The sequence below is a fragment of the Dermacentor silvarum genome, chromosome 9 (assembly GCF_013339745.2).
Source record: "Dermacentor silvarum isolate Dsil-2018 chromosome 9, BIME_Dsil_1.4, whole genome shotgun sequence".
NCBI classification, from domain to species: Eukaryota; Metazoa; Arthropoda; class Arachnida; order Ixodida; family Ixodidae; genus Dermacentor; species Dermacentor silvarum.
This window is the reverse complement of record NC_051162.1, coordinates 114,560,946-114,575,860: the sequence shown is the minus strand read 5'-3', so window position 1 is coordinate 114,575,860 and position 14,915 is coordinate 114,560,946. Positions and strand designations below refer to the sequence as shown.

At 45.7% G+C, this 14,915-nt stretch overlaps 2 protein-coding genes across 3 annotated transcripts in view; one reads left to right on the top strand and one right to left on the bottom strand.

Moving 5' to 3' along the window:
- LOC119464125 (rab-like protein 2A) overlaps positions 1-14,915 on the bottom strand; it is a 411,477-nt gene that overhangs the window by 321,862 nt on the left and 74,700 nt on the right. The window lies entirely within an intron of this gene.
- LOC119464942 (uncharacterized) lies at positions 1,669-7,666 on the top strand. The gene is made up of 3 exons (XM_037725806.2): positions 1,669-1,765; positions 2,695-2,739; positions 7,399-7,666. The coding sequence occupies exons 1-3, from the start codon at positions 1,684-1,686 to the stop codon at positions 7,623-7,625; spliced, it is 354 nt and encodes a 117-aa protein (XP_037581734.1). The 5' UTR covers positions 1,669-1,683; the 3' UTR covers positions 7,626-7,666.

Genomic DNA, 14,915 nt, shown 5'->3' with positions numbered 1-14,915 from the left:
TATACTGGCGAAAATGATATCCAGATGGCGCTCGCATCCTAGGCAGGTCAAATTGGGACTTCGCCTGATAATTCGTTTTGATCGCGCCCCATGGCGCAGAAAATACGGTGTCAGTGTCGGCGTCAACGGCGTCCAATAATGGTATCGCGTTCCACTCTTAAGGGCGAAGCTTAAGCGTACTCCAAGTTTCTCGTTTTCCTAGTGTCAACTAGAAAATCGGCTAAGCCGGATTGCTCACTTATAGCCCAACTCTTTTCCCGGGTCTCAACTTTGCGCCTAACATTACTCATACGATCGCCCGTTACGTGGCTCTTAGCTTGTCCACAAGGTTGCTTGCTGACCTCGTAGTTTCTGCCCTGCATATAAGCACCTGTCGAGGGCAATGAGTGTAGACGTGTCGCTCCAAGATCAATGATAAGCTCCCGCGTATGATTTGGTATATTACTATACAATGGTACATTGGGATTTATTATAGCCTGATGTTTGCGCTCCGACCCATTTTTATCCTCATGAAAGCTTCCTTCTCATGTTCAGGGTATCCTGTGAGTAATTGACCTGGATGAGCGCAATAATACCGTGTATCATTGCGCGCAAACAACATGGACAAAACAGGGAACACGTATAACACACACGAAGCGCAAACTGTCAACAGTTTATTGCGAGAAGACCGTTACCTTATTTATACCTTGCCACCGGCAGTACAGCGCATCACACCAAGGGCGGAACCACATCGACACACAAAAAATCAACACGCGCGTGATGTGCTTTTCAAGTACGCTATTTCCTTAGCTCATAAGGTGATATAGGCCATGCTAATACACTTATCTGTTAAAGTTGTGATGCAGTGGGCCTCAATAATGAGGCGTGTCATCTCATTGTTCGACTTTTCGATGATCATGCACTCTTCGAACCTTGGTCTACAGCCGCATTCATCACAATGAAGTGCCAGCCACCCTCCCTTCCTGTTATTTACGTTGTTTGCATGCTCTCGGAGCTGGTCGTTGATGCAACGGCCCGTTTGTCCGACGTAACGTTTTTACGTTACTGCAGAGCGCAATAATGCGCAGACAGCTGATCGCAAATTCTCGTCTTTTAGGTCTCCCCCAATGAAATTGTTTTTCTATGAGATTAAGTCACGACAGAGCCACCGGTATTCGAGACGTGTACGAAACGACAACCGTACCAAATTTCATAGCAATAGTTCGCACGTCAAGCTGGTGAAAACTGCAGCACGCAACTTCCACTCAGGCACTTCTTCTAAGAAGAAGGTACGCAAACTGCAGACCATAGGTTTAAGCATTTCAAATGACGCACCCCTGTAAACAAACGAGTGTTCCTCATTATAAAGAATGCAAAAAGACACTTCAGCTTTCATGTCAATGTATAGTACAAACGTCAAGCTATAGCGTCAATACATACGTCAACAAAATATTTTCTATGACGTCTGCAGGATTGCTGAATGAACGCTGCGCTTCTTCTTGGCCGTCAGTATTCGCCGTCCAAAAATTTTAAAGAAAGTATTTACTCTATATTTATTCACAATTATGGCATGCTTATTTGTTTATTGGATAGGTCAAATTTTTTTAAATGTCATGTTGTGTTTACGATTGCTCATGATGAAGCTATTTAAAGACTGCCAGTATGACAATAGAAATCACATCTCAAGTTAACCTCGGGACGAACATGCAGAACTTGTGTTTCTTTGTTCTCTCGGCTCTTACGCTGAGCCTGCTTCTAGTCGAAATGGGCCACATGTATGACCTAGGTAAGTTTCCAAACTCATCAGTACATCAAATTTTATATGGAAGCATGTATTTCGTGTCGTCATTGTAGGTTATGTAACGATTATGTTTTCGAAAGCAGCGCCTGGCAATGCAAAAGAGCTTTCTTTCTGGCTAATTGAGAGGTGCTTCCTGCAAACCGTATATTGGCGGTGCGAATAGATTGGACGAGAAAGCACACAAAACACGTAGACTGGCTTCGAAAAGCGTTGGTGCACACTGCTTGCTGGCCTGCATGTTTATGTGCATTCCGCTCAAAAATCAAGCACCAGAGGAAGCTGCAATAACAAATATGCACTCGGCGCTCTTCCTATGTATATATTATCCGGATGTCGAAAGGCACATAATCTTGAAACGCTCATTCCTGGTGCTTTTATTGAGCATAATTTCCCACAAATCTGGCGTTATGAAACTCGGCAGCGATTCCTTAATAAATTACCGTGTTCTTGTCCATCATATATCTTCATGTCAAAAATAGTATTAAAATCATGCAGGTAGGAAAGCACGCACAGTTGCAAAAATATTGTATTTTATCATCGTTGTGTCAACGCCTATATATGTGACTACACACAAAATGAAGAAGGAATGCAAAATATATCCTAAGGAGAAATGTTACGTCAAAACCCTGCCCCGTTACCTTGCATTTTGAATTGAAATATAAAATAAGTTCACACAGGAAGGACAAAAAGAGCGCTTTTAGTGCCATTTCTTAAACATAGAGGTTGCTTTTGACCTAGTTCTACACGTGCGACACAAAAACAATGATTACAAAGGCAAAAAGAATGAAATAAAAAATATATTTCCAATACGCTGCATCAATGGCTCAACCTTTATTACACTTCTAAGGCGAGAAACTTAGAAATAAGCTGGCTAAAGTTGTGCATGCTACTCATTCCTCTCTATCTTTTTCTAGATTGTACATGGCGAAATGAAACACCCAGATGCCTTTTGCCTCAAAGTAAGTCATCATTTATAATGAGTGTTCTTGTCTGACGAGTACCCTTCCACATTAAATCTATAAAGTAACCAGTTTCTTGCGTTATTGGTACCAGTAAACTTCTTGATATCTTTGAGTACTCAGTCTGTGGGAAATCGACCTAGACGTACCAGACAGGGAGCACTATACAAAACCGTCTTTTCCCGAATACGCTCGTAAGGTTCCAAAACTTCAATAAAAACTTGGAGCTTCGCCTTTAAGGGTGGAACGCGATAGCATTCAAATAGCCTTGACTGCTTCTCACGCTTCTCACGCTTCCCTGCAACTGAAACTGCAGCTTATGCAACCGTAATGTTTGCCGGGAAAGGCTTGCGTTGAACGCTACGCAAGAATGTGAACTTGCTGGTAGGAACGCGCTCCATTGCCTGGGCCGATTCCAGAGGTCATGCATGGCTCCGCCAAAAAATTAACATCGCTTTCAGGTTTCTGGTATTGTTGCGCACTTTCTATATTTTATTATGAGAAGATTTAACATGAAAGACATGCGCTGTCGGTGTGTTGTTTCATGACATTTGCTTGTGGGCTGTCATTCTAAAAATTCCGACAAATAACTTTGTCAAGAATGTAAGACTAGGTATGAGCACCTTCATTGATAGAATGGTGTGGCAAGGTAAGCGGTATTTATCGCATGTCATATAGCAAGGCCTGACATATGCTTCTACATAAATATATATGGATAGTTTCGCTCATGGACAATGACGCCGACACCGGATTTTCTCTGACGCGGGACCCTTAACGCTGTCGCTTGAACAAATACGTTTTAACGCGATAGCGTTAAGGTCCCCGTGTCACAGAAAAACCGGCGTCGGCGTCGGCGTGGATGTCAGCGTCCATGGCGAAGAAAATCATCCCCAACCACCTCGACCGCGCAGGCCCTCGGCGTTGCGCGATGTGTTAGTAACAAAAATTTTTTTTATTTCGAAAGCTTGCCCTTAGGCATAATACAAAAATTGAATTTCTCAAAGTGAAATCCATTAAAAATGCTGGCGCAATACAGGAGTAACAGGTTATTTCCGAGAAGGGTATTCGCCCTGCAGTGGATATAATGAAAAGTATTATAATGATAATGCAATATGACAGCATTGTGGTCTTCACTGTCTGCTCAATGAATGACGTAAACTTAGCGGTGTGTTGTACAGGGTGTTTAAAGGATGTCAATATAGGGTGTTTTGTCCATGCCGTGCGCCTGGGTAACAAGAGGTCATGATGCGCAAAGTTTAAACCATTGTACAAGAGAATAAAACAGGGCATATCAGTGAAAAGTGCTGCAGTTGAAAAGAGTTATTGTAACGACCTAGATACTTCATAAAATTTACCTGAGTAAAATATGCAGTTAATGAGACACTGCTAAAAAATAACGATCGTTTCTGAACGTTGCATGTAATCTCCGCGCGAAAGTTAAAAAAGCTACCAGCTTCAACGTTTGCGTAGTGAAAAAGAACCTCCATATGCTCAAGGTGGCTTAACATTAGGGCGAATTATGATGCTTAGAAAATGTTAGACGGTGGCTTCAATACATTGAAGTCATAAAGTGAGTTCACGGAGGCGGAGAAGTACAGGTTAGTGTAGGATGCCCACTTGGGAAGGCGAAGTACACCATATATCTGGTAAGTTAAGTCTTAGGCATAGTTTCATGCTCTATAGTCATGGTAGCTAAGTGGTTATGGGGCTTCTCCGTTGCCCAGGGGGTGCTGCAAAAATGGTGCTAAAAAGCGCCCTCAATCCGAAACTGAGTAGTACCAAGCTCGGTCGCCTGCTTCGGAAAGCACGTTTACAATATGGACCCGCCACTTTCGGTTGTGTTGTACCATGGCTTGCAGCGAATATCGGGCTCCAAAGATTTTTTTAGGGGTGGCACGCAGCGTAAAGGCAAGAAATTATGCAACACCGAATACGTGTACGCCGTTCAAGAAATAATCAGCGAAGTTTTAGCGCTGTGTCAATCGCAAGTGAAGCGAGTGACGTACGAAGTTGAACTTCAGGTAAGGGTTACACGCTGCTAGATTCAGGCACACAAACGCGAGCAAATGCTTGCTATAAATGAATTCACAGCAGCGATAAGCAGACATAATGTGTACGGAGCTGCTCGAGCGCACTACGGTACGCGCCGCGACGGCAGCGGTCTTTCAGCTTGCCGCGATGTGCGAACTGCTCGAGCGCACGATCGTACGCGCCGCTACGGCAGCGATCCTTCAGCATGCCGCGAAACGGCGGGCCTCCTGGAATATTTGTTGACTGCATGCCGCTAAACAAGCAGTCATGCCTGCGCTGTAGTAACGGCCATGTGTCCCTTTAGCAACTGATAAATAACTGATGCACTGCATATAAGCTCGCAGTAACGTACTACGTGCGAATCGCGCTGCAGCGCGAGCTCGCGCGCTGCTCGCTTGATGTAGCTTTTAATCACAGCGCTCGAACATCGATGTGCTGCGATCAATACTTCCTTGCTGCGCTGCCTCAACGTGCTGGCTTGAGGTCAAGGATGAGCACACTTAACTCTCAAACCTGTGCTGCTCATAGTGGGGTAATGAAGTTATCCAGCGCGCCCGACGCCCCGCTTCGTGAGGCCTTGAAAGAAAACGGTAGAATGTGATGTTGGAATTCAGGCCTTCTTGCTCGTGGCAGCTCACGACGCAGCAGTAACGACGGTGACGCTTTTTCGCGGCTGAGCTAGGTCTCTCCGGATCGGTGTCGCTTCGATTCCTTCTGCTTCCAGCATTACGTCCCACGGCACGCGAAGAGTCAGTTTTCGTTAAACTAGGCTGCGGCCAGCTCGCAGCGTGGTCGGCGTGGTCTCTGACAAGTGACGAGCATTTTGCACTCGCAACAGGGCCGAAAAAAAGTGCGAATCGACGTAAAACTCGGGCTAGAAACGCGCTTCGCAACAGCCAGGGCTCAATATACTGCCCAAGCTGGTACTACCCAGATTTAACTTCTCTCGCCGCCACCAGGCGCCGGTACTATACCTCAAACTCCAGCGTAAGACGCCCATTGCATTTTCCCGATGAGAACAAGGTCGCTGGTTGGATTCACGGCGGTGGCTGGCGCACTTCGGTTAGGACACAATTTAAGGACGGTGGACAATTTATGTTAAAGTTGATCTTGAAGAACTCCTTTGTGGCCAGACTTGTTCCGGAATCATACATGGCGGCTCATAACCCTTAGATAACTGCATAACAATATGAGTCCGAGTTCCTGCATAATATTTACATGTGAAAATTAGTAAGCAATAATGAGTTAGAATTAGGCGTATGTATGACGAACAATGCAACAGCTCATTCAATAATTGATGTCTGTTCTAAATAGCGGGACACATATGCAAGATTGCCCTTGAAATGTCTGATAACTGTTTTAGAAGAATACAACACGAGCTGAAGTGCATTACAGCAGCAGAGCCTCTTCTATAGTGAAGTTTTTTTTATTAAGGCCGCGAGTTGGGGAAAGGGTAACTTAAACCACCCCTTAAGGTCCTCACGACGTGCATATGTCACTTAGTGCAAGCTGGCCTTTGAAGCCCTTGAAGTAATGGTGGAGGGCGTCATGCATAGAAACCACTTATTTGCGCCGACACTCTCTTAATTCTTGCAGTAATAATAGGCCAGATTGAAGCCACTGCGAATCCAACGGCGCTTCAAGTAGCATATAAATGTTTGAATAGTGAAAAATGGAAACACGTGATGCATCAGCTCCAACATTGGCAATGTGCCTCACTGAGTACAGTAGAAAGCAATTATTGAACCTTTTCGTGATCATTGATTCTTTCCCGCAACTTCAACGACCTATCTTAAAAATTGACCTTTAGGTAATGTCGCGCAGGCCTTACTCAAACCATGCCTCTCTATTGGAACACCAGATTTTGCTCTCGAATATTTGAATGTAGAGAGAAGTATGCGTGTTTCCTGCTGGAGCAAGAAGAACAGCAGTACATGACAGCTTATACTTCACATATATTTGAAATTGGCCACCCTATAGGAAAACTGCATATGTTTTCCTGAATCGCAATGCATCCCCCATTCACTAGTCACAAATGCATCACCTACTGCTATGTAATAATTCGTGTAAAAGAGCCTGATTCGTTGACCCTTAGTGCGACTAGGTCTATTCATGTTGAATGACGTATACATGTTCACTTAACGATAGACGCAATACTGAATAAACCTTGATGACACTTGATTGTTTCAATCCTGTTTTTGAGCAATCATACGTATTAATTCTAGGCTCACGAAGAATGGCAGTATTTAATGGGATTTGTGCTTACCACCGAAAACCAACCTGTGATGCGATGCGGCTTGCTTGCTGAATCGGCGTCACTTACCTGAAAACTTACTTGCAGGCCTAAAAAGCGCATACCTTAGACGAAAGAAAAGCAGTCACACGGCAGTCGTTTCTCTTGTCTACCTTACTTCGTCCTGTATAAGGTATAGGTTTGTTGAGCGTTCAAGTCCGAACCATCTAGCCACGAAAATGTCCTTCTCAGCAACGTATTACAACTGTTGCTGGTGTTACCAAACAGTTCTGTTCACTCATTATTGCCCAACAGCCATCGCGGTAAAACACAATATTTAGTACAATTTCTAAACTTGTGTTAGAAGAAAATGCATTCTCCGGTCTTTCTTGCAGCGTGCAATTGCTCCATGCCACCGGAGGACCCTAACGGATATGACCTGTACACCTACAACGCGACCAACCACTCATGCGTTCTTGTCAAAGCAATGAACACCAGTTGTAACGTTTTCGACTCCAAAACACAATGCGAGTACTTCTGTGCTGACGGTGAAGATTATTCCTACGAAGAGACATCGGTATCAAATGACGAGATTGAGGAACCTGGCAACGGTCTCGAATAAAGTTGCACAGAACGTTGGTGAATAAAGGGTTATTGCTTTGACGCTGTTATTAAATGTTGTAGCTCTGCACAACCTTCGAAGACAAGCTCCGCGGATTGAGCGGCATTCGTCTTTTCTTTTTATATATTGTAAGTGTACAATCATTGTATACTACTGGTGCTAACTTACAGGGCAGAAACTTCGAGGTTAACAAAGAAGCTTACGAAAAGTTAAGAACCGCACAAGGAGCAATGGAACGAAAAATGATAGGCCTAACGTTAAGAGACAGGAAAAGAGCGGTGTGGATCCGAGAGCCAACGGGGATAGCCGATATTCTAGTTGATATTAAGAGGAAGAAATGGAGCTGGGCAGGCCATGTAATTCGTAGGATGGATAACCGGTGGACCATTAGAGTTACAGAATGGATACGAAGAGAAGGGAAGCGCGGTCGAGGACGCCAGAAAACTAGGTGGGGTGATAAGTTCGGAAATTTGCAGGCGCAATTTGGAATCGGCTAGCGCAAGACAGGCGTGATTGGAGATCACAGGGAGAGGCCTTCGTCCTGCAGGTGGACATAAATATAGGCTGCTGGTGATGATCATCCAGGTTTAGCTGAGCTAACCCGCAGCCATTTTTAGTTCCAAAGCACTACTAGCCAACCAAACTGGATTTCGCCTGTCATTGTGAAGCCTCTTCGTACGCACGTTTCATCAGTCGCATTTCGCGTGCAAGCCTCTTCTCCTTCTTCGTCGCGCCAAGCACAGCGAACAGAAATGACTTCGGCGACAGAGGAAAGGGTATTGGACTGACGACGAAGATGTGGCCAAGCGATTGCGACTGCGGCAACAAAGAAGACAATTCATGGTGCTGAAACGTGCAAAAGAAACTGTCGAAGAACGACAAAAGCGATGTGCGAACGACAGATTGCAAAAGGATGCCAAGCGCGCCGCGGAAACGGATGAACAACGACAAGCCCTACTAGCTGCGGACGTTGCATACTATCATCGCAAGGCCGAGGGGCACCTTTCTTTGGCAACGGCTGCGACGGCCACCTTTAAGCGGTACTTCATCGACGACCCGTTTGGCTTAACGTGATCAGTGTGAGACAGACTGTGGCACAACAAGGACTTGGACTGCGTCACGGCCGCCATGTATGCGACCATGGCTTTGGCCTTTCCCGATGTTGAATAATTCTCTTCGTTTCAGGTGTGCAGAACATGTATACCTTCGCGCGTCCAAACTAAAGTGCCTTTCTACTATGTGAGCAATAGGAATAAATAACCGCCCAAGTCTGCTCACCTGCCTCCGCTGAACTGTATAGCGGAGTGCATGATTTCTCCACGCATATACCCTCCATGCAAGTGCGAAGGCTGCTATACTACATTGGCTAGTACGGCAGAAACGACGAAACGGTATTAGTGCAAGTCTGTCATCCTCATGTGTTCACCGTAACCCTGTATGCTATATGGAAGTCACTGTGCATTACTATGCGGATCATGTGTGCAATAAAAAAGCAGTTTAACAAGACATCGCGACTGCAAAGCATTTAACTAGCAACCAGTCAAGCAACAGCCCAGAAATGCTGAACTTGGTGCAAGAAAATGGCTTACGTGTTCCAAGAAAATGCGTTTTCGCACGATATTCCTAGACTGGCACCGACAAAACCGTCTGTACTTTGTTTCTCATTAGGTTAACACGTGCCGCTGTTTTAGTAATGTTAACTGCGACGCTTTCTTTGTTATTCTGTGCCAATGCTATTTTTCTGTTATTTTAATATGTTTTTCACCGCTTTTAGTCTTAGCAAACCGTTGTGTTCTCAATCACTGCGCTGAGACCTACTCAGCTGCATAACTTACAATTACGCTCATTGTACTTCATATAGTGCATTTACGCGATGCTGGAAAATTCTTTATTGTGCTTATTTTAGTTAATGTATTTCAGTTCCTATTCTTGTTATGTATTTGCCATATTTTTGCGCCGGCTTTTAACTTCGGTCCCTATACATTTCAGTTACTAATATTCGCCTTGCCGCCGTAAATTGCCTCCGTCTGTGTCCTGAATGCGACAGTGGCGGACTTCATTCTTTCAATGACGACTTTTACCATGCAGTTCTATAGTCGGATGCAACTTTAGAAGGCAGCGGCATTTGCCCCTCAAAGGCGGATGCACACGAGCCTCCAGAAATAGGCGCGCACTTCAGGTGACGTCATGAGCTGGACGGCCGGTGACCCCGCCGACGGAGAACGTGCCTAACATGGCCGCCCTCGCTTCGGACTGGGCCGAGTCGCGTCAGCTCTGTGCGTCTCCCTTCGTCAGAGTGAATTCGAATTGTTTGTGGTGGTCTGTCATGCCGGAAATATTATTGTGAGCTTACGATGCACAATTTGTGCCGCGTGCGTTTGTTCTGAGCCGTGAGCCGGCGAAGAAATATTGCAGCGAACATCGGTGGCGCTGCGCTGCGCTTCGTGTGGAAACAGGATCCCGCGGCGGCATACCGCTGCAAACAAACATCGTGGTGTTTTGTTTTCCTCCTAAGTTACGACGAGGAGAGTTCGCCAAAGTCTGCTACCTACTGTGAGCGGCGGGTGTGTTTGTGTACTGTGCCCCTGCGTTTCTCGTCGGACGTGGTGAAGTGGTGGAGCAAAACCATTATCAGGATAAATGAGAAAAGCGTGCGCGGATGAAACCAACCTGCGAGTTTCTCAACAGAAAAGATTTGTGAAAGCAACCTCCAACGCAAAGATTCGTTGCTGCCAGCTCAGCGTGCAAACGACCGATCGTTGGCAGCAGTGTGATAAGATAGCCGAGCGTCTAGCAGCGTCGTTCGAGTGTTGTGTAGCACCGTCGATTGATTGCTTTCCACCAATGCTAACAATCAGTGACTAACACGCGCTGCTTGAGCGAATGTCATTGGATTGTTAACGGTCAGGATCATGCTCATCCTGCTCAGTCTCCACTCGTCAGGGGCTTTACCGTCCATTATCATTTTGCTCACTGCCTCTCTTAATGCTTTCTTAGATTTTGAGCCCAATGTCTTTATCAACATAATTGGGATGCCATCAGGACCTGTTGACGTGCTACTAGGAACCTTCTTCTCTGCCCTTTCCCACTCGCTTTGCGCAAGTGGAGACACCGCACTAACTAGTCTATCCTCACCTGATTGAGCACATGCTATGTTTTGTTCTTTAAATTTTTCTGTCATCATTGTTCTTATATGTTCCGTTGCCTCATCTCCCTCTAGCCGAACACCTTGAGCTGTAACTATAAGCCTCTGCTCTAGGCTAGTCTTATTACTCAAGGAGTTGAAATGTTTCAAAAATTTCTTCGCTGCGTTTTTATCCTTTTTGTTTACTTCTGACAACCATTGGCTCCCGTTTCTTCCAATCTTCTCATTGATCAAATGGGATGCTTCCCTTCTACAGTTTAAGAAGTTATTCCATTTTCTGCCTACATTAGCTTCTGGTTCACCCCTCTGCTTTGAATATCTGTGTTGCCTGGATGCTTCCTCACGTTTCTCTATGGCCTTCTTAACCTCCTCATCCCACCAGCTCTTAGGTTTACGTCTTCTGTTCCCTTTTGGCCTGACTCGTACCTTAGCAAGCTCTAGCTCAAATAGCCCTGTTAGATTTGCATATGTAGATTATGTTTTTGTATCCTCTGAAATTACTTCCCCAATTTGTTGGGTTGCTATTTCAAGCTGCTTTTCCGAGTAAAATATCCCACCTGGTTGTTCATCTTGCCTCCTACCCCCTACTTTCATTTCTCTTCTAAAACTCACCTTAATACGTTTGTGATCACCACCTAGACTTCTGGAGCCATATTCATCTATGTTCATTACATTTAGCCTATCGTGCATCCTATGTGACACTAGTGCATAATCTATCGTCGACTGCAGGCTCCCTACCTCCAATGTTATTTGCCCTTCACACTTCTCAGTACTGTTGCATACAACTAAGTCATGCATTTCACACATATCCAGCATCATGTTGCCTGTTGAGTCTGTGTACCCGTCCATGTCTTCTATGTGTGCGTTCATATCTCCTAGTATAATAATCTCGCACCCTCCTCCTAGCGCATTAATGTCACTTAATATGCATTCCAGCATTTTTTTGTTTTCCTCTTTGGCATTTGCTCCTGTTCACAGGTATACAAAGCCAAGGAGGGTCTGCTCTCCTGCAACTTTCCCTTTTAGCCATAAATTCTCCTTGCATTACTGTTTGACCCTTTGCCAATTCATACTTTTATGAATGAATGCACCAATTCCACCCCCTTTTCTACTGCCCTCTGTTCTATTGCAATATTCCCATGCATAGTGACGATTACAGGGTGGTTGCTCCATGTCCCTAAGATGTGTCTCAACAAACCCGTATACCAACAGCTTTTCCTGCCTTAGTTGCTCGTCTATCTCTTCCCAGTTCAGCCTATTCCTGCCACCTTGCATGTTAATGTACCCTATGTCAGAATAACCTTGCCCCTGGTGCTTACGTCTATTTCTTCTCCTACCGATTCTACGTTTCTTGAATCTCGGGGCCTCTCTGGCTCCGTCTTCGTCTATACTGGTGGCCTTAGGGCTCTGGGTCCCCCCAAAAAAGCCGTAGCTTGGCGCCCTATCCTACTACCTACCCTCCCGCCCGTGGCACCACTGTAGTGAATGCCATCCTGTGCAAAAGGGTGGGAGCCAGACTCGTACACTTCCCGGTTTACTTCAATTACGCCGTACCTAAGTGGTCGGCTCAGACCCCTAATGACCTGGTTAGCCTCAAACACACTCCGTTCCATCCCGCTAGCCTGGCCCTGGACCTCTGGGATTGTGCATATGCTCACATGCACATTCGCAGAGGCTTCTCTGAGTTTACGCAACCCAACCTCTAACCTACGTTAGCATCGCGACACTCGCGCCATCTCTCGCAATGCGCCGCAACCACTACGACCGCCGCAGGCGCTTAGCCACGCGGAGAAGCCGGACCACAGGAGACGCGAGCCATGCGGGGAAAACATCAGGGGACGCGTGAGAGTCGCGCATCCCCACAGTGTCTACCAATAAACGCAGTCCTGTGGTTCGGGCGGTTATATAGAAAAGGTGGCTTGACGTATGGCCATGATCGCCCGCCGCGGTTATTGTTGACCCGCCATGAGTGTTTCCCGTGCACCCCGAACAGGGTTACACACATCGACGAGCCGCGACGAGAAAACGTCGGTGGTAGTAACACAGGCTCTGTGATGAAAAACAGCGCCCAGCTTGTTAAAACGGCCGTTTCATAGACGTTAGAGGTTGTAGAGCTGGACAGAGTCGGTCATTGAAGTTGCGAGTGTTGCGCGATTCCTGACGCAAGTCGGCTACTTGAGATGTGAACTCTTTTACTGCTTGGAACCCACTTCATCAAGTGAAGACCCACGAACAGCATTTATGACTGGCGGAGAGATGTTCATCATCTCGTCAGCCAATTCGGCGAGTTCCGACAAGGACTTACGCTGAGCCGTGACGAGAGCCATTCGTACGTTGACTGGAAGACGCTGCAGAAACAAGTCACGTAATACGGCCGTCTGTCACCGAGCTCTTCGTTGTTCAGGAGCTGCTGAATACGACGATGCGCCGATGGGAGGAGATGGCGAAGAAAGGTCTCTTTGATTGTCGTATAAGAAGTTTCGTCACGTGGCTAAAGCGGGATGTCACGTATGTCGGCCATGGCCTGCAGCGGCAATGCTTCAAGCAGGAGTTTATACTTGCGAACTCCTGACGTGACGCGACCACTGCGTAACTTGTTCTCAGCTTGTATGAACCATCGCGTGGGATCGGCAAGCCATAGCTGCGGTAGTGTAATGGTGGATGTAGCTCATATAACACCCGTAGAAGGTACCTGACTGGTTGCAGATGTAGAAGGAGTGGGGCTGAGGTCGTCTGGAGTCTCACGTTGATCCACTGAAGGTCGCGTGCCTAGTCCGGGTCACCAGTAACTGTGGAACCACCAAGTACAGTTAAGAACACTGGGGCTTTATTTGTACGTGCCTTCACTTGATCTACTCCATCGTTTCGCCCCCTCTTTTCTCTTTTATACTTCGCTCAGCCGTCCCCCACTACTCACTCATGTCTGAACCGGCGATGCGCCAGAAGAAGAAAAGTTTGCCACATCAGAAATAAAAGCGGCCCAATCACGGATCCCTGTGGAACGCCAGGAGGAGGAGGGAACAACTTCATTCAAAAGAAATTTCAGGGCTTTGTAGATGGTCGCTTGTCTGCGACGACCTCTTCCGTCCAGGCAATGATCGCTTCTTGTAGTTTTTCTCCGGGGGAGCATATTAGGGATTCCCAGGTCGTTTCTCGGGAGGCTAGCGAGAAAGTCGTTTTCAAGAGGGGTTTCTGTACGCATATTCCTGCTGGTGACTTAGTCAGGCTGACAACCAGGTTATCAATTATGTTTTAGGACTTCATTTATTTAAAAAAGTAAGTTCTTGTGGGAAACATTTGAAATACTTCGCGAAAATCTAAATATTGTATCAGTTTGGTCAGCATTATTATTATCTACTGCTAGAACATGAACGATTTCAATTAACTGATCAGATCCACTATAACTTTTTCTAATCCCATGCTGGTATCTTACTCATATATTTACATGGCGCGTGATGACAGTGTGAATTCTGCGTTTACTGTCAGAGTGTAAGATTGAGAATTCAGCATGAACCAAAAGAACTCGAATAACATAATTTTCCGAACACAAAAAGACTGAGTCTTCATCATTCCTCAATTTTCTGGTTCTGCACGTTCCTGATAGACGAACTAAATTCTTCACCGCATATTTTTAACAGGGCGACGGTAATAGGGCGACGGCAGGTCAAATACTAGTGCTTCGGCTCTTGATCTACCTGAAGCCATCATAGAGTATCATTTGGTCTGAAATCCGATTTGCGGTGCAATTTCTTCAGATATGCATGAACGAGCTCACATACCTACGTTGTTCTACGACGTCTATCTCTCGTATTCGCTGCTGTGTTACAAATCTGAGCTGAAAATTTATTCCCATTGGTTCGAATAATTTGCTGCTATGCTTGTGAAAGTTCAGCAATCGCGTACACTTGGTGATGCCGCAGGACACGGAATGTTTCAGCACATTCAAAATCAGTTTTGTAATGAATAAAAAAAAACATAAATCCTGCCTGCCAAATGTGAAGTCTGTGATTGGCCGCTGCGCTGTGAAACACAATGAGAATTCGAAGAATACCAACGTGAGGGAAACCGTTGCTTCATCATGGTAATGATGCCCACGCATCATACGGCGAATTTCGTCTGCTTACAAAGCTATCATAACATGGTTT

Excerpts from the sequence above, each read along its gene's own strand:
- LOC119464942 (XM_037725806.2), top strand. The coding sequence starts at position 1,684 with ATGCAGAACTTGTGTTTCTTTGTTCTCTCGGCTCTTACGCTGAGCCTG. Across the intron at positions 1,766-2,694 it reads GGGCCACATGTATGACCTAG|ATTGTACATGGCGAAATGAA; the intron begins GTAAGTTTCCAA and ends ATCTTTTTCTAG. Across the intron at positions 2,740-7,398 it reads CAGATGCCTTTTGCCTCAAA|CGTGCAATTGCTCCATGCCA; the intron begins GTAAGTCATCAT and ends TCTTTCTTGCAG.